The 24469-nt window shown below is 45.2% G+C and overlaps 9 protein-coding genes across 9 annotated transcripts; 3 read left to right on the plus strand and 6 right to left on the minus strand.

Annotated features, from left to right (window-relative positions):
* On the plus strand, positions 1–1350 carry SAMD00019534_104120 (hypothetical protein; the record flags this gene model as incomplete). Its single annotated transcript, XM_012894250.1, has 3 exons — positions 1–343; positions 402–989; positions 1067–1350. The coding sequence occupies 3 exons, from the start codon at positions 1–3 to the stop codon at positions 1348–1350; spliced, it is 1215 nt and encodes a 404-aa protein (XP_012749704.1).
* Positions 1351–1542: 192 nt separating this feature from the next.
* SAMD00019534_104130 (hypothetical protein) lies at positions 1543–4701 on the minus strand (the record flags this gene model as incomplete). Its single annotated transcript, XM_012894251.1, has 1 exon — positions 1543–4701. One exon carries the CDS (start codon positions 4699–4701, stop codon positions 1543–1545), a length of 3159 nt encoding a protein of 1052 aa, XP_012749705.1.
* Positions 4702–5209: 508 nt separating this feature from the next.
* Positions 5210–5936, minus strand: SAMD00019534_104140 (hypothetical protein; the record flags this gene model as incomplete). The annotated part of the gene is made up of 3 exons (XM_012894252.1): positions 5210–5601; positions 5665–5787; positions 5852–5936. The coding sequence occupies 3 exons, from the start codon at positions 5934–5936 to the stop codon at positions 5210–5212; spliced, it is 600 nt and encodes a 199-aa protein (XP_012749706.1).
* A 3557-nt stretch (positions 5937–9493) lies between these two features.
* Positions 9494–11118, plus strand: SAMD00019534_104150 (hypothetical protein; the record flags this gene model as incomplete). Its single annotated transcript, XM_012894253.1, has 2 exons — positions 9494–9554; positions 9683–11118. The coding sequence occupies 2 exons, from the start codon at positions 9494–9496 to the stop codon at positions 11116–11118; spliced, it is 1497 nt and encodes a 498-aa protein (XP_012749707.1).
* Positions 11119–12306: 1188 nt separating this feature from the next.
* On the minus strand, positions 12307–14197 carry SAMD00019534_104160 (hypothetical protein; the record flags this gene model as incomplete). Its single annotated transcript, XM_012894254.1, has 5 exons — positions 12307–12978; positions 13055–13576; positions 13650–13749; positions 13825–13920; positions 13992–14197. The coding sequence occupies 5 exons, from the start codon at positions 14195–14197 to the stop codon at positions 12307–12309; spliced, it is 1596 nt and encodes a 531-aa protein (XP_012749708.1).
* Positions 14198–15567: 1370 nt separating this feature from the next.
* On the minus strand, positions 15568–15750 carry SAMD00019534_104170 (hypothetical protein; the record flags this gene model as incomplete). The annotated part of the gene is made up of 1 exon (XM_012894255.1): positions 15568–15750. A coding segment is annotated over one exon (183 nt), but the record flags the coding sequence as incomplete, so codon positions are not given.
* Positions 15751–16102: 352 nt separating this feature from the next.
* SAMD00019534_104180 (hypothetical protein) lies at positions 16103–18503 on the minus strand (the record flags this gene model as incomplete). Its single annotated transcript, XM_012894256.1, has 3 exons — positions 16103–17991; positions 18256–18415; positions 18492–18503. 3 exons carry the CDS (start codon positions 18501–18503, stop codon positions 16103–16105), a joined length of 2061 nt encoding a protein of 686 aa, XP_012749710.1.
* A 1267-nt stretch (positions 18504–19770) lies between these two features.
* SAMD00019534_104190 (hypothetical protein) lies at positions 19771–21119 on the plus strand (the record flags this gene model as incomplete). Its single annotated transcript, XM_012894257.1, has 4 exons — positions 19771–20157; positions 20222–20848; positions 20916–21018; positions 21094–21119. Coding segments are annotated over 4 exons (1143 nt in total), but the record flags the coding sequence as incomplete, so codon positions are not given.
* Positions 21120–21637: 518 nt separating this feature from the next.
* On the minus strand, positions 21638–24059 carry SAMD00019534_104200 (hypothetical protein; the record flags this gene model as incomplete). Its single annotated transcript, XM_012894258.1, has 2 exons — positions 21638–22192; positions 22275–24059. The coding sequence occupies 2 exons, from the start codon at positions 24057–24059 to the stop codon at positions 21638–21640; spliced, it is 2340 nt and encodes a 779-aa protein (XP_012749712.1).
* Positions 24060–24469: the final 410 nt, after the last annotated feature.

Here is a 24469-nt window from a genome sequence, read left to right on the forward strand (position 1 = left end):
ATGTTCTCTGGCGCATTGAATTATATGAAGAGCTTTGTTGCTCCGACAAACTTACAGGTGGAGGAGAGTGGAGCAGAGACAAAGGCTGAAGCACCAGTAGCTGACCAAGAGCAACGTGATGGTTTGTTCAAACAATTGGCCAATCACATTGGTAAGGATGTCACATCGATGATATCCCTGCCAGTCTGGGTGTTTGAGCCAGTGTCCTTCCTTCAAGTGATGGCCGAGCCACTCCAATACAGTTCACTTCTCGACAAGGCTGCCAACGACGCTAACCCCTACCATCGACTAGCCTACATCGCCGCTTTTAACTGTGGACTCTACAGTACTGCCGTCAGGACAAGTATGTACCCTATTTGTTGTTGTTGTTATGACTGACTGACTGACACGCAACACAACAGAGAAACCATTCAATCCTATACTTGGTGAGACATTTGAGGTTGTGAAGGAAGGTGACTTCAAATTGATTGCTGAGCAGGTGAGCCATCATCCACCTATTGGTGTGTCTGAGACTACCACTCAGTCGTACACGTTGCAGTTGGAGACTGAGTTGAAGTCCAAGTTCTATGGCAACTCATCCGAGGTTGAGATCAATGGCACCAACCATTTCATCAACAATCAGACTGGTGAGCACTTTTCCTGGGGCCACATCGTGACGTCGTGCCACAACATCATCATTGGTTACACATGGCTTGATCACTACGGTGAGATAACCATCAAGAATCATACTTCGGGCGCTCGCTGTGTGCTCAAGTTTGCCAAATCTGGCTGGTTGGGTGCCGGTCGCTACGGAGTCACCGGAGAGATCTTTGACAGCGAGAATCAGCTCAAGTACCGTCTGGTTGGCAAGTGGAATGAGAACCTCATTCTCCACGAGGTCGTGGCCAATGGACAGAACGATCCCAACCCAGTCACACTCTGGGAGGCCGCCAAGGAGACCATCACCAGCAAGTTCAACTTCCCCAAGTGGGTCGAGGACAATATCATCAGTATGTTATCATCAATCAATCATTGAATCGATTGAACGAGTTGGGATACTAATCATTCCATTCAATCAATCAAATAGACCTCTCACCAGAGTATGAGAAGATTTTGCCAGAGACTGACAGTAGAGTGAGAGCTGATAGGAGAGCACTTGAGGCTGGTGATATGGATAATGCTGGAAAGCATAAGCATACATTGGAGGAGAAGCAAAGAGCTGATAAGAAGGCAAGAGCTGCCGAGAACAAGGAGTGGGAGACTAGATATTTCACAAAGGTCGACGATGAGCTCCACACCTACCGCTGGAAGTCCAACAACAAGTATTGGGAGGAGAGAGAGGCCAGAGTCAAGGCATCAACATCCTCATGAGGAGTCCAAAGGGCGAGTCTACCAGAGTGAGTTCATACACATAGTCGAGTCATGTGTACATGGCCATACTATTCAATCTAATCCAATCAAATCCAACCAAATCCAAGATCAATCCAACTTCAATCAACATCAATAACAAGTAACCATTTGTACAAAAGATAGAACACAATAGAGTACATGCTCTATGTGGCCCTAGCGACGTTCATTGTAGGGCGAGTGAATTGGACTGACGTCAAAGGTGACGACAGTCTGACGGGGTGACTCGTTGCGCGGCGATTCGGTACCGATGCGTGGACCACGAGGAGAATCACGCGGTGATCGAGGCACCAGTGATGGAGGGAAGGCCAGATTGTTCAGACTGCGTATGGGATTGAATGAGCTGAGTGGCGACTGCTTAAATCGCGATGTGATTGATGGCGAAGAGGGAGTGGAGTGATCCACCGAGTGATAGAGTGGCGAGTGTCCGACCGATTGTAACTGTGACGAAATGCTAAAGTCGAGTGAAGGTACCTTGTTGGCGGGCGAGGTCAAGATCGCTGGTGATGAAGTGTTGGCTGCATCGCCCTTCTTCATCCAATCGCTCGTACTGCTTGGTGGCGAACGAATCGACGACAAGTTGAGGGGCGTGACTGGTGAGTGCGAGACTGAGATCGAGACTGGCGAGGAGGGCGGCGAGGACAGTGTGGTCGAGTCACGATGTCTCCTTGACTTCTTGCCAGGTGATGATAATGATGTAGTCGTCGTTGTTGATGTTGTATCGATGCGTAGCTTGGATGGCGACAACAACAGGTCTCCCGCAAGGTCATTACTCGATGTAGACATTGTCAGTTGACGCTCGCGATCCGTTCGCTTGATGATCTTCTTCATGTGTCTCTTCTCGATCGCCGTCGACTTCTCGTAGAGCTGTGCCTCGGTCAATACGGGCGTGTTCAGGATGATGTCCTGTATGAAGCTGACGGGCGCGAAACAGAAGGGCGTCTGCTTGAACGCCATGAACTTGTTCACAAGGTTGGCTTCCAATCGCTTCTTTACAAAGTTGAGCAAGCCGTTGATAAACGTCGGATTGCCCTCCTCCATGAATGTGAGATCCTGCAAGTACAGTCCAAAGAATGGAATGCATGGACCTTTAGTCTCGGACAGCAGTATGCGGTACTGCCTGTAGTTGCCTTCCATGTTCATCGTGCGAGTCATGTCGTCAAACTGTTCGCGTCGACGCGAGGACAGTGCACCCCAGGTGCCCTTGAGGCGTCCGACTGAGCTGCTGATCAGGCCACTGACGATCATCATCAGACTGTTGTAGTTGCACATCTCGAAGCAGAGTCTTGCGACGTCCAAGAAGAACTTGAGCTTGCGTCGTCTGATCTTGGACTTGCGCTCCATCACGATTTCCGAAGCTATCCACTGCGAGCCATTGTTGAATACATGTATCATGTTCTTGATGTTGGGGCATTCGTCGCTGACTGTGCTCCAGCGCTTGGACAGCAGCTCGTGTGCCGAGATACGAGTCAACATCGTGTGATCGATCAGTGCCATTTGACGCGCCACCTCAATGGTCGACAGCTCCAGCAGGGTGTAGGGACCGGTCGGCCGCAGTGGCAGATAGGGCTTGGGTGCGTTGTTTACAAACTTGATCAACTCCTCCAGGTCATCCTTGCTCTTCTTCTTGGTCTCGTTGAAGATAGCGATCAGGCGGCGCGCCGAAGTCTCTTTCTCTAGCATGAGCGTGTTGAGTAGGAAGCTGTTGAAGTTGCGCAACAGCGTAGCGTTGGTCTCAAAGTCGTTGAGATGGTTCTTGATCCAATGTCCAATCATCTCGATCACTCGCTCCTGGATACGAGGGCGCACCATCTTGCGGAATGTGGCTAGCTCACTAGCCGTGGCAGTGAGTGGTGGCTCGGCATGGTAGCGCACACATAGCAGCTGGAATAGCTCCACGCATGGTATGAATGAGCTGCATGTTGCAAAGAACGCGGTGGCAAAGCCTGCCTCTTGGTATGTTGTGTACGTAAGATGCTCGACCAGCTTGGCAATCGTGGCGAACCTAATGATCTTCTGTGGGCCATACGTGTATACGATGTTCCTCTCGCTGTCTGGCTCATCAAATCCAAAGATTGAGCCAAGGCGTCGACCTTCGTGTGAGGCTTGTTGAAGTCGCGTGGACGAGAGCAGCATGGCCTTGGACACCAGCCCATGCCACGCGTTAATAATACGACGCGATCTGTACCATCGCTGAATCTTGATTGCGGCGCGTCTCTTGTCCGCATCCTTGCTGACCTCGGTCTTGATCCTTTGTTGTTTGCATCCATCCATCAACTCGTAGACTATCGATCTGAAGCGATACTGTCGTCGCCATGCCCTGTAGTGTCTCTGGATGACCCGTGCACATATCTCGCGTCTGTGCAGCAGCTCGCAATGCAAATGTTTGAGTAGCACGGCCAGGTCGCCCTGTAGTAGTCGCGCCGGCAGCGGGTTGCCCGTTAGGTTGAGACTCTCCACATACTTGAGCAATGAGATCTCGCAAGGTATCGATTGAAGGCGGTTGTGATGTAAAAGTAGCGTGCTGAGCTGGCGAAGGTACTTGAGCTCGACGGGCAGACGCTCAATGTCGTTGTACTGCAGGTAGAGTTTGCGCAGGTTGGTCAACGCGCCAATCTCGGCAGGCACGTCGGTGAGTCTGTTGTTGGCCAGCGACAGTTCGGTCAGCGCTGTGCACTGCGTGAGACACACGGGGAAGTGTTCGAAGCTGTTGTCCCACAGCAGGAGTGTGGTGAGGCTGGTCAGGCGTCCGAATGACTCGGGTAGCGTGTGAAGACGGTTGCTGCGTAGATTGAGCACGGTGAGAGTGCGCAGCGTGCCGAATGAGTCTGGCAGCGTGGTGAGTCGGTTACACGCAAGCGACAGGTTAGCCAGCTGATGACAGTGGACAAAGTCGGCAAAGATATACTCGATGTGGTTGGACGCGGCGTTGAGTGTGCGAAGCGAGATGAGGCCGGCCAGCGCCGGCAGGATCGTCAGCTGATTGTCCTCGAGCGAGAGCGTGCGCAGTGATCGTAGCATGTTGAGCTCGGCGGCGGGCAGCTCGCGAAGTTGGTTGCGCGCCAGCGACAGCTCGTCGATCTTTTTCAGCTCGAAGAAGACCTTGTGGATCTTGGCGACGTGGTTACCGTCCGCCTGGAAGTCCTCCAGCTCGGACAGCAGGCCCACCTCATCGGGAATAGATGACAATCTATTATTGTTGATCCAGAACACTTTGAGTGCTCGTAGTTTATAAATGTCTGGCGGTATCTCTTTGATAAGATTATCATTCAAGTTGAGCTTGGTTATAAAGTTGAAGTTTGTACAAATGACCATTGGTAAATGCTTAAGATGAGTCTCCTTAAGATTTATCTCTTTGGCATGGTTCTTCTGTGCGTCCTCCAATAGTTTGGATGCTTTAGAGCCCTGTTGATTGATTGATTGATTGATTGATTGATTGATTGATCATGTGTTTTGTGTGTGTGAGAGTGTGAGTGGGGTGTTGTGGAATAGTTCCATCATGTATTAGTATCTCGTGATTGAAGTTGTGATGATCACAATATCGAACATACCATTAATATATGTATATATGTATATATATAAAGTAAAGTAAATGTTCATTCAATTGAATGAAGGACAATCACAAAGTGATACGCAATTTTGAATGGTGATTGAGACGTGAGTCGGTTGACTGTTTTCGAGATTTATAATCAAATCATGATTTGATTGTACAAGTGGGGTAACCGGACCCAAAAACCACAAAACTACGAGTCTGATCAGTTGTGGACCTGGAGTGGGGGTTGGATGGCAACTAGCTACAATTTTGATTGATTGATCAAGTTTATTACTTGTTTCCTATGTTGTCGACCATGTAGAATAGTTTGCGGTACTGATCGGGGAATAGGTTGGTGGTACGCGAGGATATCTTGAGAAGTTGAAGAGTCTCCATGGGTATGGCCTTCTTCAAAAGGTCAGAGAAGATGAATAGGTTGAGTATAAAGTCATGTGCCTTTTGTTGTATGATCTCATGTTGAGAGTATGTTATCAATACTCTCAACATAGTATTGGCCAATCCATTCTGTATAATCTTATTCGAGTTTGTTGAATTGTCCATTGTCATATTCTTCAATATCCTCAAACATTCTATTATAATCGATTCATTATGTACATTGCCCCTTATAATACTATGTAATAATTGGATTCCACCATATTCTCCAATCTTTGTTGATATTATATCTGATTGGAATAGTTCCAGTTAGTGATGGTAGTGCTGCATCGATCAAAGTTAGATATACATACTCTTCATGGACAAGTTGGTAAGACATCGTAGTCCACTCAACATGTATGATTTGTCGTAGGAACGTTGATCCATCGATTGGATCAATGTCTTGATCGAGTTGAACTCTGATACCCTCAAGAGGTCTGATTGAATGAATGAGTTAGTTAGTATCTTTGGAGAATTAGGGAGAGGCAAGTGTAGACATACATGATTGACTGGTTTGCATGAGGATAAAGTTATAGACCATGGTGACAATGTGATGCTTTGGATGATTATCAAACACCTTCATCATTAGTTTGACACCACCAGTCTCTCCAAATATCTTTCCACCTTGTATGTCTCGAGTGACATTAACAAGTAGTTTACAAGCTTTACCAACCATCCTAGATGATGTAATATATTGCTTGATGACCATATATATCGAACTAATATTATTCAACAGTACTTGGAATGTACTAGTTGTTGAATCTTGATTTATGGGTTAGATAAGTGGTGGTATAGAGTTGGACTTGGCTTAACATACCTTTGGACAAATTGATCATAATGCCTAACATGTCGAATATAAGTTGTTCGTGTTGGAGTGATGATGGAATGAGTTGGAATATTATGGAGGCACATTGATCGGTCGAGAGAAGTTCTTGGCGTTGATATTTGTCAAAGGTGACTCGACTTAAAATATGCATGAGTGAACTTAAAGTTGGAATATCATGTCGTTGTATATCAATCATATTGACAAGTTGTAATGATTCGTTTGATATCATCATCATCAAAATATCCTCATTCCATCTTAATATTCTCCTTGGCAGTACTGAGTTGAGTATATCCAAATCACCAATGATTGTTAAATATGTAGTTGGCATTCTTTGTTTGAACATCCTCTCCCACATATATCCATTGATGAATGATCGAATTGTTTGACAAGTACTACTTAGTGCTACCAAGTCCATCGTTGACAAGTTGAGTAACATATCAGTCAACACCTCACATGGTAGCCAAAGTAGTGCACTCTCTATCTGTTGATCCACACCAAATCCAAGTCCAACTATTCGTCGATCATTTAGGAATTGTACTGATTTGTGTAAAGTTGACCTCCTATTTGTTGGTATCTCATCCATACTATCCTTCTTCAAATATAAACAATCCAATGATTTCTGGCTCTTCATAAATGAGAGTGATGGAGGTCCATCTAATAATTGTTTGATAGATTGATTGATTGATTGAAACGAATGAGTGAGGGAGTGATGGTTGGGCCTTGATAAATGGTTACACGAACCTTTGTCGTGGACTTTCCAGGTTCGATCGCCAGACAGTAGTTGAAGAAAGGATGCCATCTGTCTCATCTTATCTCGAAAAAAGGGTTGTTGGTTATTATTAATCTCTGGCTGGAATTGTCAAACGACGTGTCGAGTGCCCTGATTCCTTGATTGCTGTTGTTGTTGTTGTTGCCGGTTGACAATGATGAAGATGGTGATCAATGAAGTATAATAATAATTTCCTATTGAGGTAATGATGCCTGTCACAATGTTGTGTCTGTTGAGCAACCAAACAACTGGTTGATGATGCTTGATTGTAACCAATCAGCAAATGGCAGCGAGGGAGATTGCAGCTGAGTTGCAAGGAGTGATCAGAAAGAAGGCTGGAGGGAAAGGTGGACGCGTCCTCTTCCCACTCAACTGAACTCACTCATCAACACAATCAATCAATCTATCCCTGATGATGGATGAGGGGGGTGCATTCCCATCATCATAAGATGTCATTTTTCAAAGTTGCTGGCACTCAGACACATGGATGTTGATGTTGATGTTGATGTGGATGTGGATGAGGATGTGGATGTATATCGTTGTTGTGGTGGCAGTGGATTCGTCGATCACCCGAGTAAGATGGGCTGTTAATCAATCAAACGAGCTAATTATAAATGAATGAAAGATTGACACAGGCATTCAAAATACGTTATGAGGGACTACTCATTGTTGTTATTGTCTATCATTGGGTATGATTGATTGATTGATGGATTGTTCATCGTCGACTCAGTCATCATTCATCATTTGGAGATGTTGATCATATATCTGGTGTGAATGTGTGTGTGTGTGTTGGATAGTTGGTGGATGTCCATCAATCATGTGAGTGGATGAGTGTGTGGGTGGATATTGGATTATGTCTTGGAGATGAGGAGACAACACGCTCATGGATTACCTGGAGAAGGTGAAGACTATTGATACATAACAATCGTGTGGTGAAAGTATGTTAGATGCTCTATTTAGGCATCCACTCCACAGTGTTGGATACGAAATCAATCAAATGGAATCCAGTTTATAACAACTATTATTATTTTTGTTGGCTATGGTTGAGAGACTACTACTTTGTTGACAATCAATCGATGTAGCTTGTGAACGACCATGAATAGCAATGAAACATCTGACTGATCAATCAATCAATCAATCAATCAAGCATACAAAGTGATGAATGAATGGATGGATGGATGGATGGATATGTGTCGACAGAGAACTCCTTGTTTGTATGATTGTTTGTGTCGGTATCTATCTTACATGTTATGAATAGGGAATAATCTGGATGGAGTTGAGAATGGAACAGGAGTGAAGTCGCGACTCATAGTTGAACTAACTAGGTTAGAAGGTCGTCTTTGATGCCTTACCATCCATCACATCTCATCATCACATCACACCACTATAACCAACCATCCAACCATGAGTGACTGGCCGTGGCCATTGCCAGAACAGAGCTCCGACTGACGTCGTGTGTGAGCCGTTCAGTTCAGTACCATACTATAACACATTTATATATATATCAACTTGATGATAATGGAGCGCAACAACACACCAGTGATAACTCCAAACATAGTTGACTGAATTGTTGATGGTTAGTTAGCTGCACATGAGATGGATGGATTCTTTGATGTGGCCACACATCACTAAGGTACTTGTTCATATTTATCTATACGAGTGCACTGGAATGAGAATCAAGTTTGTTGTAGTTGTTGTTTGTTGAGTGGTAGGTATGTTATGTTGTGGTTGTCAGGTGATGAACTAAATGATTGTGTGTGATCAAACACACACTCAATAACACACACTTTTGATCATGTGATCAAAGCTGAGGCATTAAGCCCTCAACCACTACGACAACTACAACAACAGCATCTACCACCAACAACAACAACAACAACACATAGCGGAATGTAGAGTAGTAATGTTACAATGTAGGCCAGGCTTACCTCTGCGCACATACCAAGGATGATACTTAGCACATGTGCTTTGAACACAACCCAATGGTAAGCTTAACACTATAATCAACATGATCATCACCTTCTCTCTCCTACAGTAATACTAAGAGTAGAGAGAGCAGCAATGTATGTAGCCACCTTATCCATCCATCCATCTATACATCTAATGATCACCCCCCACGCGCATTCATTCATCCTATATCTCTCGCACTCACTCACTCACTCTCTCTTAATCAAGCCCCAGCAGCAGCATAGCTTAGAGCATTCATAGTTCATTATATTATTATCCACTGCACTGCTCTATCCAAACAACAACATACCTACCACTACAAATTGAATATACACGCCAGCAACTTAGTGTCCTTTATTCTATCATTCATTCATTCATTCAATCAATCACAATCACTCAATCACTCACTCAATCATTCAATCACTCACCTATCACTAAACAACAACAACAGTTCCCATCTTTAATATTTATATATATATATATATACTTACTAATATATAAATATAATATATTATCTCTTTTCGATAACCTTAGCTCACCCTCACTCAATCAAACACTACTAGCTACCAACAACAACTACAACACCTAGTCAAAAAGAGGAATGCGATTGTTACTTTCCTTGTTTATACTGTCAGCCATCGTGGTGGCGACACGTGGTGATGGTATGTATCTTAATAATAATAATTTATTATTATTTCCAGGTTCACTGGAAATATTGGATTAAAGTTGATCAATCACATGACACATGACTCTAACATATTTGATCAATCACATCAAACTAAACAAATAGAATGTGCATCACTTGGTAGGGATGCCTGTCAGAGCAATTTGAACTGTCAATATTTAAGTTTCCTGTCGTGTTGTGGCGACTCGCAGCAGTTCTGTGTGTCCAACCAGAACTGTGCACAGCAGATAAGCTGTGGAAAGGATGCCGGTGGAAAGATCTGGGAGTTCTGGACATCGTGCAAGCCACTTGGTTTCACCGATTACCGTATTCCAAACGACACCTGTGAATCTTTGAGATGTGAGGCCCAAGGCAGAACCTGTGAGTGGGCCCCATCCGAGCCATGCTACGGTACCTCCTGTTGCCCAAGAGTTGCCAGATGTTCTGGATCCTCATCATCATCCTCATCGACCTCCGGTGGAATCGACCTCTGCAACGGATACCAATGCCCAGGCGGTATGCACTGCATCGTTGACAACAACCAGGCCAAGTGCATCTACACCTCGTCCGGTTCTAGCTCATCTTCCTCATCCTCATCTGGCTCGTCGACCTCGGGTGGTATCGATCTCTGCAACGGCGTCGTCTGCCCAGGCGGCACCCACTGCATCGTCGACAACAACCAGGCCAAGTGCATCTACACCTCGTCTGGTGCCTCATCCGGTACCTCTGGCACCTCATCCGGTTCATCTGGTACTACCGGCAGCCTCTGCTCCATCCTCGAGTGCCCAGAGGGATACGAGTGCGTCGTGAGAAACGGCCGCGCCACCTGCATCCTCTGCGAGCCACAGCCACCCGTCACCTGTGAGCACCTCAAGTGTGCCAACGGCTTTGAGTGTCTGATGATCAACAACGTTGCCACCTGTATCGCCAAGGATGTCTGCGCTGGCGTCGTCTGCCAGGCCGGCTTCACCTGCAAGAACCAGGGCGGCAGCGCATGCTGTGTCAAGCCAACCAACTGCTCGCAGCTCACCTGTGGTGAGGAGTGTCTGATCAACCCAGACTGCACCCTGTTCACCACCAAGTCCTGCTGTGGCGCCGACCTTAAGGTCTGTGTCAACAAGAGACCAGAGGGCTGTTTCGACCTGCCCGAGGTTCAGTGCGGTGTCTACTCAAGAAACGGAGAGATCTACGAGATTGCCAACACCTGTTTCCCACGTGAGGACTTCATCCAGTACTTCCCAATCCGTAGCAGAGAGACCTGCCAGACTCTCAACTGTGAGCTCCTCGGCCTCGAGTGTCGCTACGTCAACACCAGCAAGTGCGCCAACGAGCCATGTTGCCCAACCGTCCCAGGCTGTTTCCCAAGAGCCACCGTCCCCATCGACCCAGAGTGCCCACCACAGACCTGTGACACCTTGAGGTGTGCCGCTGATGAGGCCTGCTGCCAACCATCGCCAAACCTTGAGGCAAGATGCCTCAAGTTGTGCGACTTTGCCAACTGCGCCCCAGGCACCAAGTGTATCCTTGTCAACAGCCAGCCACAATGTATTGCCGGCATCTAAGGATGTTGTTGTGTCCGATCGAGTATTGTTGTTAAGTCGTAGGTAGTAGTAGTGTTTGTCACAATCAAACATCTATCTATCTTTCCAACAACAATGCTCCACATCAACCAAACATCATCATCATTATCAACATAATCATAATTCATTCATTCAATATCATACTCTATCATCACCTATCTCTCATACTCTCTTCATCCCTCAATCACATTCATCATCCATCCACTCAACCCAACCAATTGTTGGAGAGGCTATGAAGTGCACTACTTTTGTCTCATCCTTCCATCAATCAATCAAACATATTAACATCAACACAGACAATAAAGCTGAACTATCAAATCCAGGTTGAGTATTAGGTTACTTGAATGTGTGAGAGAGAGGAGTGAGCTTGCAAGCTGGGTGGGTGAGTTCGGGGAACTTGCAAGTAGCCCAACCAACCATTAATTAAGTTGTTGTTCAAGTTGATACAACTTATAATGTTTGTTAATTGATTGGATTGGTAAGGTCGTCTTACAGCAGTCTCACTCAATTACAACTATACTCGGTTTCATGAACCTTCCGAAAGTAACCTATCAAGTCATTCACGTTAGCCGAATAGCCAACATCGCAAGGTGGTGGTTTGCAGGCTGGCAACGAAAGACGTACGGTGAACTAGTACGATAGACGATCTGTCCTTTTTTTATATTAGCGACCGAGTTATGGTCGACAACACGACCTTTAGCGGATAGATAGTCGACCAGGTTCGAATCATATATATTATCATTATAATCCTCTCTCTCTCTCTCTCTCTACATGATGTAGCGTCTAAATATGAGATGACTTTCAATGTATTCTCAAACGTGACGTCATGGTTGAAGTATCTTACTTTATTTTTAGATTTTGGTCGATTCAACATAGAACCCATAAATATGATTGATCACGTGATTGTCATGTCTCATTATGTTTTCAACACTGTTTGATATACAAGGTCGTCTTACAGCAATCTACACAATTCAACTGTTAACTGAAACCCCGGCGATCTGTTCTATCCTTTTTATCTTTCTTGTCAACATCCTCTGGAACTATCCCTGGACCCTGGAAGTCACCGGCAAACCGAAACGAGGTCACTGGATACTATATCTATCTATATCTATTTATATATTTTTATATGTTTATGATCTATCACCTCTCTGATCATTAGATAATCTCTCATCATGATCCAAAGATGATTGTAGTAACTATTACAAGGGGAATGAGAATAGATAGAATTATGAGTGATGCCATTGCTACTCGTTTGCAGAGACGAATGGTGAACCTCTTGGCTGCTCGGTACATCGATTGATCAGCCTCTCGTTGCAATGCATTGATGTTCTTCTCCCAGTCGACGGACTCCACCATCAATGACTTCAATATAGCTCGTTGCTCTGCAGTCATATGGCGATGATTCTTACGGAATCTAATTGACTGCAGGTAGATTATCAGTGGGATGATAAAGTTGGCGATCGAACTGAATATGATGCTGGACCATTGTGTGATGAGGTTCAGGCCATCACCAGTCATGAACGGGATGACGATCAGCCAGGGCAGGATAACAGAGATGAAGTTGGCCACACTTCTAGGCAACAGGTTGTTCTGCATCAAGTTGTATCGTACGACGATGGAGAACACGGGGATCGATGAGGCCAGTACTACAAATGGGAAGATGTAGACACATATCTTGGAGAAGACATTGGCCTCTGGTGAGCTGTTGATGATACTTAGAATATCAGAGTTTGTTGGCATGTTGCCAAAGGACAGACTTCCAAAGATACCAATAGCCAAGAAGATCACCGTTGAGAATGCAACAGAACTCCAAACTGTCTTGCTAATCTTTACCGATGGTTTCTAATTGATTTGATTGATTGATTGAGTGAGTTAGTAAGTTAGGGATAGTTCCAGACTATTGGGTTGGAGTACATACAGCTTCATTGACCCAACTTGGTATGGTTGTGATGTATGCATAGTTGAACATGACGTTACCGATCAGTTCGGCCATTCCACGCCCACTTCCAAACGTTGGCAGGTTGTCAGTGTTCAAACCGTGCATGCAGAACATGACAACCCACGAGGAGGTGATGATCAACATGATGACAAACGATGCTATCTGTACAATGATGTTGTCTTCCAGATTGAGGAATCCAAGTGGGATGATGATGACCAGTACAATAAGGTAGCCAATTGTGAAGAACATGTACATGTCGACAAAGGGCGACGTCGTGCCAGTGAGCTGATCGACACAGGTCCAGTGGAAGGCATGTGGATACATCTCCAGTCCACACGTACGTTTGAATATGAACACAATCATCGAGTCCATAACTTGTGCACATACTATAATCGAGGCAATGTTTGTTGCCTGTAATGCAACATTGATAAACACCTGTGCAAGGATGTATCCCCATTTACCAAAGTAGAATCGTACCAACATACTAAACTCGACACGCAACTGATTGTTTGATTGATTGGTTGGTTAGTACCAACTGCGATTGAATGCGAGGCCATGGAGGTCCTAAACATACCTGAAACCTGGAGTTACCAGGAATAGATGCCATGGACTCTGTAAGGAACAGAGCAGCGAATGTACTAACGACCATGATTAACATGAATGTGAATATAGACCTAGATAAGTTGTTTGATTGATTGAGTGAGTAAGACTGTATGATTGGACATGTGATGGAATGATCATGAACATACAGCAACCATCCACCTTGCTGCATTTGTAATGCTATTCCAACCATTCCAGGGCCTGTCATATTACCAATGAGTAGACAGAATCCACCCAAAGTTCCTCTGTTTGATTGGTCGTTTGTTAGTCACATGCTATCATTCAATCTATCAATGTAAGAATGAATGAAACATACATTGTCTTATGACCATAAGTTGTATTTATAATCTTCTTTTGCTCTTCAGTTAGATGTGGAGCATCGGTAACATCACTGTTGATGGTGGATGGAGTTGGAATGACTTCGTCACAATCTTCACTGTCGTCCAAAGAGTCATCGTCGTCATTATTTGTTGTATTTCTATTTGAATTTCCATAGTCATCTATACTATTGCCAGCCATCATTCTCATAGGATTGATCAAAGGATCAGTCTCGGCACTAACATCAATATCGATATTCATTCTTCAATCCTTTATACTTTATGTACCTCCAGTACTTGTCGACAGGGAGTGAGTGAGTGAGTGAGGTGACTGAGTGAGGTGGGAGATTGATTGTTTGTTTGTTGTTGGAATATAATATCCTTAGTTATCCACCAGACAAAGAGTTGAATGAGTCAATGTGGACAATGAGTCAGCAAGCAAGTACGATACTCTGACTATCTATCTGTACTTGTATATATATATACAAGTAGTATTATTATGGCAATCACGTCGTCGCAAAGTATTAAACTAGGGGTGTGAATGAGGATGATGAATGGAGTAAGTGGGAGGTTGCTAGAGTGATTGTGGTTTATGGATGTGGTAATATGTGTGTGTGAGTGAGTGTGCGTATGCTCAGCAGTTGAGTGATGTGACCCTGGTGAGTGGATGCGTGATGATGACAATGGTAGTAGAATATATATATATATTAGATTAGAGAGTAAATATGAATGTGTGTATTGTATTTGTTTGTTAGGCTGGATGTTTGTTTGTTTGTTTCCTGAATGAATAATAATAATAATAATGTTAATAATAATTATATGTTTGATGAGGTGAGTAATATATATAAATAACAATATGATAAGTATGTAAGTTGCTTATTCTGTAATTTACTATTGACATGTTTGACCCTAAAGGCCTAGGTAATCGGCAAAGATTGAAATTGAATCTAAAACAGCCCCTGTATCACCAAAACATATATCTTCAGATGGACTATTTTGGTTCGTTTTGCTTTCGTGGCACCTATGACCAGTGAGTTCCATTTGCCGAGAAGGGTGGGCGTTATGTCTGGGACCAAAGTGAACACCTGTGATGATATTCTCAAAGATCAAATGATTATTGTTTACACGGCGCGCCCTTTGTCTTAACACGTGGTACCCAATCAATCAGTATGTATCATATATTTGATGATAATGTGATTGTGTGCCCTTGTTAGGCCACAATAATGACGGACTTTATTCAAATCTTCAAGTAATAAACATTGTTGAAGATACTTTGTCGGTCGTGCAGTGCAGGTGCACAGATAACTCCTAGATTCATTCATTCCTAAAGCCTAAGGACCCAATAACAAGGGCTGGCGTCATGACCAGCTTTGCTCGTCTTGTGGGTATCGGGAGTCATTCAACCGACAAGTTCTGTTGTTGCTGATGTGTGATATTTGATTGACAATGCATTGTTGATATAATGGTTTGACCTGATACTTTGGGTCAACAGCAGTCAATAAAGAAGCAGACTAGTCTTAACTATCCATCATAGTAGAAGTTATTATTACAGACATAGTGTAGTTCTTTTTAGATTGATTGCTTGTTGTAGGAAACTTTCCTTCCAAAGTCAGTTCTGGAGCGTCGGTTGTAGAGGTGTCTCTTCTTGGCACGTCCAACCTTTGGCTTCTTCTGATCTACCTTTATGACACGAGGTGTAATAGATCTAACCTTTCCTGCTCTCTTTACTGAAAAGTTTGATGCTACATCATCATTGTCATTGATTGATTGGAGTTGGATTGTTAGACATTGACCATGGATATCATTGTGGTATCAAGAATATACATACGCATTAAAGATGATGATGTTGAGTGAGTTGTTATCGTCGAACAACATGTTGTCCTATTAATACTTGTAGTCGCTGCGAACAAACAAAGAAATGTCCAACAAAGTTGAGAAGACAACTCGTGACAACACTTTCTCAACTCACTCGCGAGCGGGCAACAGAAGGAGAAGTGCGAAGGAAAGAGTGAATGAAGTAAGTTAATGTTTAATTACATAGTAAAGTCGTATATAGTATATATATATGGATTGAATGAATGAATTGAATGTATGATTGATGAAGAATGACTTAGACTTCACCTCGAGCAAGCCTGTCAAGTAGATCGTCCAGGTCGTTATCTTTGGCGCCGTCGCCGCCGGCTTGGTCGTTGCCCATGTCGTAGCTTGACTCGTTTGGCATCTCCAGGTTGTGCTCCTTGAGCAGATCCTCAAAGGTCAGAGTGTTGTTGTTGATGATCGACTCTAGATCCTCAAAGGTCAGCTCGTCAACTGGTTTGTCCAACGCTGCATTGTCATCCTGTACGTAATCGTATGTTGTGTCTTGATAGTCTGCCTGTGTAGCATCTGTATAATCTGTTGTAGTTGTGTTGTTGTTATATTCTTCTTCGTAATGATGCTCGGGCTCTGGCTCTGGCTCTGGCTCTGCCACTGGTGCGGGAGGTGGGACGATAGATCTGGCTGCTGGCGCAGGTGGCTTGGAGAGCTTCCTTGGTGGCGATGGAGGCAGTGTCGATGGGAGTGTAGATGGGAGGGGTGGAGGTGGTGCGGTGGTGGTCGTGTCGTACTCGTCGTTGTATGGCTCGGAGATGGGCATTGGTGGAGGCGGCAGCCTGGATGGCGATACGATATGATCCAGATCAACGCTGGAGGCGGGAGGTGGTGGAGGAGGTGGAAGATCGTATGGCATTGGTGGCAGGGGCATGTTGGAGATGGGTGGTGGAGGTGGTGGCAGGTCGGCAGCGGCATTGGATGGTGCCGGGGAATTGTGAGCTCTTGGTGGTAGAGCTGGCTTGCCTCTGGCTTGTGTAGGTGGTGGAGGTGCTGGCTTGGCCATGCGAGGTGGCTGTTGTGGAGGTGTCTGTTGCTGGGGTGGTGAGGCGACTGGATGGTTGCCATTCTGAGCGGGGACACGAGGAGGTGGCTTGACAGCTGGTCTCTTCATTGGCTGTGGAGCTGGGGCGGACACGCCGGCAGACTCTGTTGGTGGAGTATGTGTGATTGGCTTGGCCACAGCGGGTGGTGGCTTTGGAACGAAGCCTGCCGATGGCTTGGCGGGCATCTTCCTCATTGGTGGTGGCTTGAGGTTTGGATCGGCAAGGGGTGGAGGTACCTCAGCTGTTGTGTCACCATTATGTGCTCTGACAGGCACTGGTGGTCTCCTGATTGGACTGGCACCACCCTGCTGCTGTTGCTGCTGTTGACCAGCAATCGCTGATAATCTAGCCTTTGGATTGGACTCTGTAAAATGTTTGATAATGATACCCATGATCCTCATCATGGTCTCGGGACGCGACTCCCAGAGATCCTCGCCAGTGATGTTGACCAGATTGACTCCGAGCACCTTGAGGTAACGAATGATGATGTTGTGGTTCTCCACGGTGTGTATCTTGGTCTGGGGATTCCTGTTGAAGTCCTTGATGGCCAGCCCGCTCAGACACTCGAGCAGCACGGCCAACACCGTGCCATCCTTCAGATCGCTCTCGAGGTTCTCGATGCGCGAGTCCTTGCCACCCTCCTCCAGCTTCTTGTTCACCCACTGGATGATGGCCATCTGGCTCTGCTCCTTGCGTGGCACCTGACGCAGCAGCACCTTGTCCTGCGCGGCACGCTTGAGCGACAGCTCGGCCATGATGGGATTGGCGGCGCTGGGGCGGGGAGGTGGCGCGGGGTGGCGCACTCCCTCGTCTGCGCCATTGGGCACAGAGGTGGGCGAGGGTGGTGGACGCGAGGGTGGCTTGGCATTTGCGCTCGCATTTTGTGGCGTGTGTGACACGGTGACTGAGGGTGGAGGAGCGTTACTCGTGGCCGATATGCTGACCAACTCGTCCTCCTTCCACTTGAATGCGTCCTTCTTCCTCTTAAACACCATCTTAAAGTTCATCATCGACTTGTCGCTGTCCCATTTTTTAAATATCTGTCCTGGATGTTCATTCTCTGCAATCTCAGTGTAGACCTCGCCTTTGGTCATTGTAAGTTATTAATTATTAAGTTAATTATTGGATAAGTTAGAATATTTGTTTGTTGTTTGATTAATTGAGTATCCTTGGATTGATTGATTGAACGAATGAATGGGGAAACGAATGGAAGTGTTGGGAGTGATGATGGGGAGTGGTCGGCAGGCAAGGAGGTGTAGGATGGGCAGTTGTTGTACGTGTGTCGACAATAATAGACATCCCATTATCAATCAATCAATCAATAATCCAGTGAAATGAAGTCACATACCTGATGAATCTCTGTGAACGTAGAACAGCATCAAACCCTTTGTCTTGGGGAAGGTGACCTTCTCCATGATGGTCTGCACCACCTTGCCAGTGTTATCACTCTCATTGATCAGCATCGACTTGTAGCTACCATCTGCAAAGTAGCATTTAAACACAACATCCTATGTATGAGTGTATGTGTGTTAGTCGATCGATCGATCATGTCCATGTCCAATGTCGTTTGTTCGATATACGTACAGTTGGTCCCATATTTAATGCCACCTGATTGCTATTATATGTATATAATTATATGTATATGTTGTATATGTATATTGACGAATGGAAGAGTGTTTTGGGAAATGCGCGCTTTGTGTTGTGTGGGTGAATGTGTTCGGGATTGTGATCGGAACCGAGGGTCGAATGAAATGATGGGGTCAGTCGGTGGAATTGTTGTCTGAGTGGTAATGTCCGATCGATGTGTTGACTTCTGTGTTGTTGTTGTCGAAGTAGTTTAGACTATGTCAATGTCAATATCAATATCAATGTCAAAGGCAATGTCTCAGTTTGATTGATTGATTAATTGATTGATTGATTGATTGATAAAGGTATGTCAGATGTAATTCGGCTTGATGTTGATGATGATGTTGTTGTTGTTGTTGTTGATTGATGATGTTGATGATTGATGATGTTGTTGATGGTGGCAGAGTGCAAGATAGGTTGTATATATTTAAATATATAATAGAGTGTATGTGTATGTGTGTATAATTATAACACAATAAGTGTAAGAAAGTATATATGTATTGGTTGAATTCAACTCAAGAACAACACACACCTTTGAACGAAAGGAATGAATGATGTTGTCAGTGATGCAGTGCTCACATAACAGTGAATGTACCTGATTGCCCTAAAGTGTGGGAAGTGGGCCAATCGAGATCAAAATTAGATGTGTGTGCGATCGTGTTTTAACTTAACGAAACAGTGTGGGTGGGGGAAACTTGGTAGTAGTGATGGTGGGAAAGAACTGGCAATCAAGCTCGGTTGTGTGGTCTTGATCTAATATCAATACCCCTGGATAGAGAGTGAAGGTCGTTTCTGATGATTGATATGGTTTGATTGATTGGATGACAACATCACGACTAGTTTCAAACCTAGGTAGGAAAGACAACCCATCTGACTTGAATGGGTTAGTGATCAAGGTTGTTGGGGAATATCCCAACTTATAACATTGGATGATGTATTTGTTATTGGTTGGCAATCATATGGTGTTGACAATAGAGAGTGTCAATGTCAATTGAATGTTCATTGGTTATCATGTCGACAGTACCAAACCCTTTCTTAATTGCTTACCTTATTTGAGCAATGACAACACTGGGTTTGGAAATAGAACGGAATAGCACACACACAGGTTCCAAAGTTAGGATGACGTATGTCGTTTCATTCATTCATTGTAAAATCAACAACAGGTCAATGACACACAGGTAGAGATAGATAGATAGAGAGGTAGATAGAGATAGTGAAAGGCACTAATGTACATACAATGGAGGCTAATCCAACAACAATAACAACAATGACACCAACAACACAATCAACAATGACACCAACAACAGTTGAGTTTGATTTACAACTGTTACATCAGTTGTATGATGTATTCAAACTAATGTTTGATGACAAGATTGATGATGTAGCGACCAAACCAGCATCAACATCAACATCAACATCAACATCAACATCAACATCAACATCAACATCAACATCAACATCAACAATAACAACAACAGATAACAATGAAGTACAAGTAGAAGTACAGGATAATCAAAGAAAGAATGAAAAGTTCAAGTATAGATATGAGTTGGACTGGCTGTCCGACAAGGAGAGGTCTGCCATGTTGGACGACGATGACCGTCCAAACTATATGGATACGACTGTGAGTGTCACTATCTCCAATGATCAATCATATAAACAATGCTGACTGACACTTGATAATATAGCTTGTAAACAATGTAGCAACAATGTTCACTTACACACCAGAGAGTGAATTGATGAGATACAACTCATTGATGTCATCAAAGTGCTTCTATCCAATGAAGCCATATTATAAACATGTATCATTGGTCACATTGGCTTGGGCAGCACTTGGACGATTCCCAATCACAATGCAACCAGTTCACGGACTTGCAGAGCTCGATCGTGAGAGCAATGATATAACTACCAGGAATGACATTACACAGTGTATCACTAAGCTGCTACAACAAAATGATGGCGAATGGTCCACAATGACACTGGACAAAAGGGTCGACGCTATGTATCAATGGTTCAAGAGTCTAGACATGCGTGCTCTGTTGACAATGATGGGTTTCCGCAGGACTGTTGGCTCGACAAATAGTCTGCCACCAGGCCCAATACGCCTGATCAATGCGGCCAACCTGCCACACAGTCCTGGCTCACCATCCAAGCTTACCACATCAGCTCGTGCACTCTGTAAACATAGTAATCGCTCGGACAACTCATTCTGGGGACCTGGAACTGGTCCAGAGCCCGTCAAGAACATTCGATCTGAAAAGATCATCGTTACCATGCTCCAAGAGAATGTCTGGATGAACATGCACTGGCTGCCTGTATGTATCCATCCTCGATCAGTTTGTAGCTAATAATTGATCTAACTCTAACTCATTCAATCATTAGCATGACATTACTATCCTTGAGATTAGATGTGAGGCAGGATATGGATTAAGATGGGATGCGTCTGGAGCAGCCTTCAGAGGTACTCTTGAGCCAATGATGGAGAGTATGTATCATCATACACTGTTACGCCTCAATGACAATTGATTGGCGAGCTAACCAACTCTCTCTCTGATGATAGATGGACACGAGAAAGGATGGAGACACTGAAAATCGGACTTGAGAGACGACGATCAATCATTTGATTTAATCATCATACATAGAGATAGAGGTAGAGATAGAGACATAGAGATAGGATCAATATACACGACGAACAAACACTGATGGCCAGTCCGACTCGAGTGCAGACACAATTGTTGTACTGACTATTGCGGAGTACCTAGGACTTATGCATCGGAGAGCGCGTGAATAAAGCACGAGATCAAGAGCCATCCTCGATGTAATGCTAGCGTCTGCGATAGGAAGTGCGGTCACTTTGAGAAGGAAGTAGCCAAGGAGTTCGCTTGTCCACACTTGTGGTGTGACAGTGAATTTACTTCTCTCAAGGAGCTGAATCGCCACCTTAAGGAGAGGGTACACAAGTGCAACAAGCAGTTGTTAGACCGAGCTTCGTGTGACACGTGCGATCCTGGTCCTCAACCAACATCTTAAGTATTGTGATCACAATAGTTTATTGCTCTACATATATAAATAATAATTATATGGACAGTCAGACAGATGATCGATCAGTCGCTGCTGCCATTGCTTCCACTTCCAGCTTCTACCAATTGGCTAATCTCTGTGAATAGGGCCTGCTTCTCCTCTGGCGTCGACGTGGCAAACAGCCATATCCTCTGTGTTGAGTAGCGCATTTCGATTGAGTTGGGCTGCTCGGCACCCTCGCGCACGGTCGCAGCGTCGAATGGAACGCTGGCCTTGAGCTTCAGGGGAGAGGTTGGCACGGCGGGATCAGACACCAGTACAAAGATGAACAGGTCATTGAACAGGTAGTAGTAGCCTGGCTTGGACTTCTTGTTGAATGCTGGTGTCGATGTGCTGCCAGGGACAACGTGGCCAAAACACTCGATGTTACCCTCCTTCACCAACTTCCTGGATGGTGCCAGGATCTTGTAGTCGCAGCCGCCCTCGACCAGACGTGTCTGGATATTGTACATCTTCATCTGTCCCTCATACTCGCGCTTTCTCTCATTGACTATTGTTACAATCGACTCAATCTTTGACTGTGCCTGCACCAACATATTGTAAGCTGGTGTTGTGCTTGGCGTGGACTTGATCAATTCCTGTTGTGTGGGTGGAATGGTTCCATATGTTAATCATATGATTGATTGATTGAGTTGGTGATGTAGACATGTGGATACATACTCTGAGCAAAAGTGGATACTTGCATACACGCTGCACTGGCTTGATCAGGAATGAGTCAAAGGCTAGTGAGCGACACTCCTTGCGGTTGAGGAGCGAGGTGATGGTGGCGGCATTCTTGCCCTTGAGAGCGTTGTATGTTTGGAGAGCCTTTTGTTGGTTGCTGCAGTAGACGACGTAGGTCTTGAGGAACTCGGCCATCGAGATGAAGCCATTGGCAATCGACTCGGCAAAGTCGCCAGACGTGGGCACCTTGCTAAAGTGCTTGAACAGCTCGTGGTTGACCATGAGCAGCTGGGTGACGTTGCTGAACAGCGTGTTGATCTCGTCCATGGCGCCCTCTTGCGCGACCATCTCTGAGCGCATCCACACCATGATCTCAAGGTCGCGGATGTAGTCTGCCTCGGTGACCAACACCTCGGTGATTACACGGCTGCGCTGGTCTGTGGCCTGTGGCAGTGTGGGGAGTGCTGGTGCACCATTGGGGCCCTTTGGGTCAGTTGAAGTCATCTGTGGCGATGGTTGAGAGACTGGCGAGACGCCACCGTCAGCGTTGTTGTCTGATGTGGCCTTTTGTGACTTGCTGAGTGGCGAGAGTGCACTGTCTGCTGCGGCAGTACCATTGGGCTGGGCTTTCTCGACAACGACAGGTGATGTTCTGCCATTGCCATTGGTAGTGTGCTCACTGCCTGGCGCCGAGATGATGAGCTCATCCTCATCTGTGCCCTTGCTGTCGCCACCTCTGATGAAGCCGAGGAAGTTCTTGGACTTCTTCTTATCAGCCTTGGCTGCGTCTGAAGCCTCGTCGACGTTGGCAGCTGACTCCTCACGGGCCAGGTTGCGCTTTGTCTCGGTCATCTTGAGCTTCCTCTCCTCAGCTGATGCAATCTTTCGCTCCTCCTCCTTCATCAACTGGTCCTGACGCGAAGCCTCTTTCTCGGACTCGAGTCTCTGCCTCTGTTGCTCAAACTCCCTCACTCGCTCCTTCTCCTTCTCGCGAGCCTCTTCCTTCTCGCGCTCAGCATCCACATTGACCTCGACCACGCGACACACAATGGGCTGTGGTGCGGCACTGAGTGTGGCGAACGAGGGGCCAGTCGACAACACGACCTTGTTGGTGCTGTTGTGGTTGTTGAACGTGGTGCTGTTGGTGGAAGGTCTTGGGTTTGGTAGTCTGCCAACGGTCAGTGATCCATTGAGCAGGGATATCTCGCGCTGGGCAATAGTGTCCATCTGATCACGTGACTTGATCATGTTCTTGACGAACGAGCTCTGTGAGGTGGTTGATGTTGATGGTGCTGATTGATCAGCTGGAGGGGTCTTCACAGGCGATGTCGACTGTGGCTGGACAAAGGATGTGCTGGTGCTGTTTACAATCTTGCTGCTTCCATTGCTGTTGGTTCTAAGTCTGATGTCTTTAAAGTTGTCGATGCTCACGCTCTTGGTGAGGGGTGGTGGTGGCACATGTGATGGCGTGGGTGCTGGTGATGATGCAGTGTTGATGGTGGATGTTCGTCTGTAAGATGGTATTGGTGCCATTGTTGTTGTTGATGTGGTGGAGGTGGAGGTGGTTGGGACTGATGGTGGTAGGAATGACCTCAATGAGGTGGATGACGAGCTGATGACATTGGCCTTGGAGTTTGATGTGACTAGAGGGCGTGGTGCAGATGGCTGTGTTGGTGCAATAGTGATTGGCTTCACACTTGACAAGTTATTTCCACATTGTGTACAAAAGTTGGCTGCGGAAGCATTAGTGTTTCCACATGATGAACACTGTTTGCTGCTCATTTGTAATTTATTTATGATACTAATAATACTATTAATGTATATATATCTGTTTGATTGATTGGATTGATTGATAGATAGATAGATTGATTGATTGATTGAATGTGTGTATTTGATTACAAGGAGATAAGGAGTTTGATGACAGGGACCTTGCAAGAATTAGTCTGTTTGTGTGAGTGTGCTTTGATTGAATGAATGACCAAACCAAAGTGTTTGGTTTTTTTGATCAGTTTGTTTGATTGGTGCGTGGTTCTTGGTCCGATCAAAAATCTGAAAACAATCGGTTGGTTTCAAAAACTCACCAATTTAATTTGAAAATAAGGTAAACTTTTATATGAATGAATGATTGAGCAAGTTGCAAACAAGCCTGAATCACATGACAGTCCAAATCATAATGGTGCTGTGTGTCTTCC

This window comes from Acytostelium subglobosum, assembly GCF_000787575.1.
Source record: "Acytostelium subglobosum LB1 DNA, scaffold: scaffold27, whole genome shotgun sequence".
NCBI lineage: Eukaryota > Evosea > Eumycetozoa > Acytosteliales > Acytosteliaceae > Acytostelium > Acytostelium subglobosum.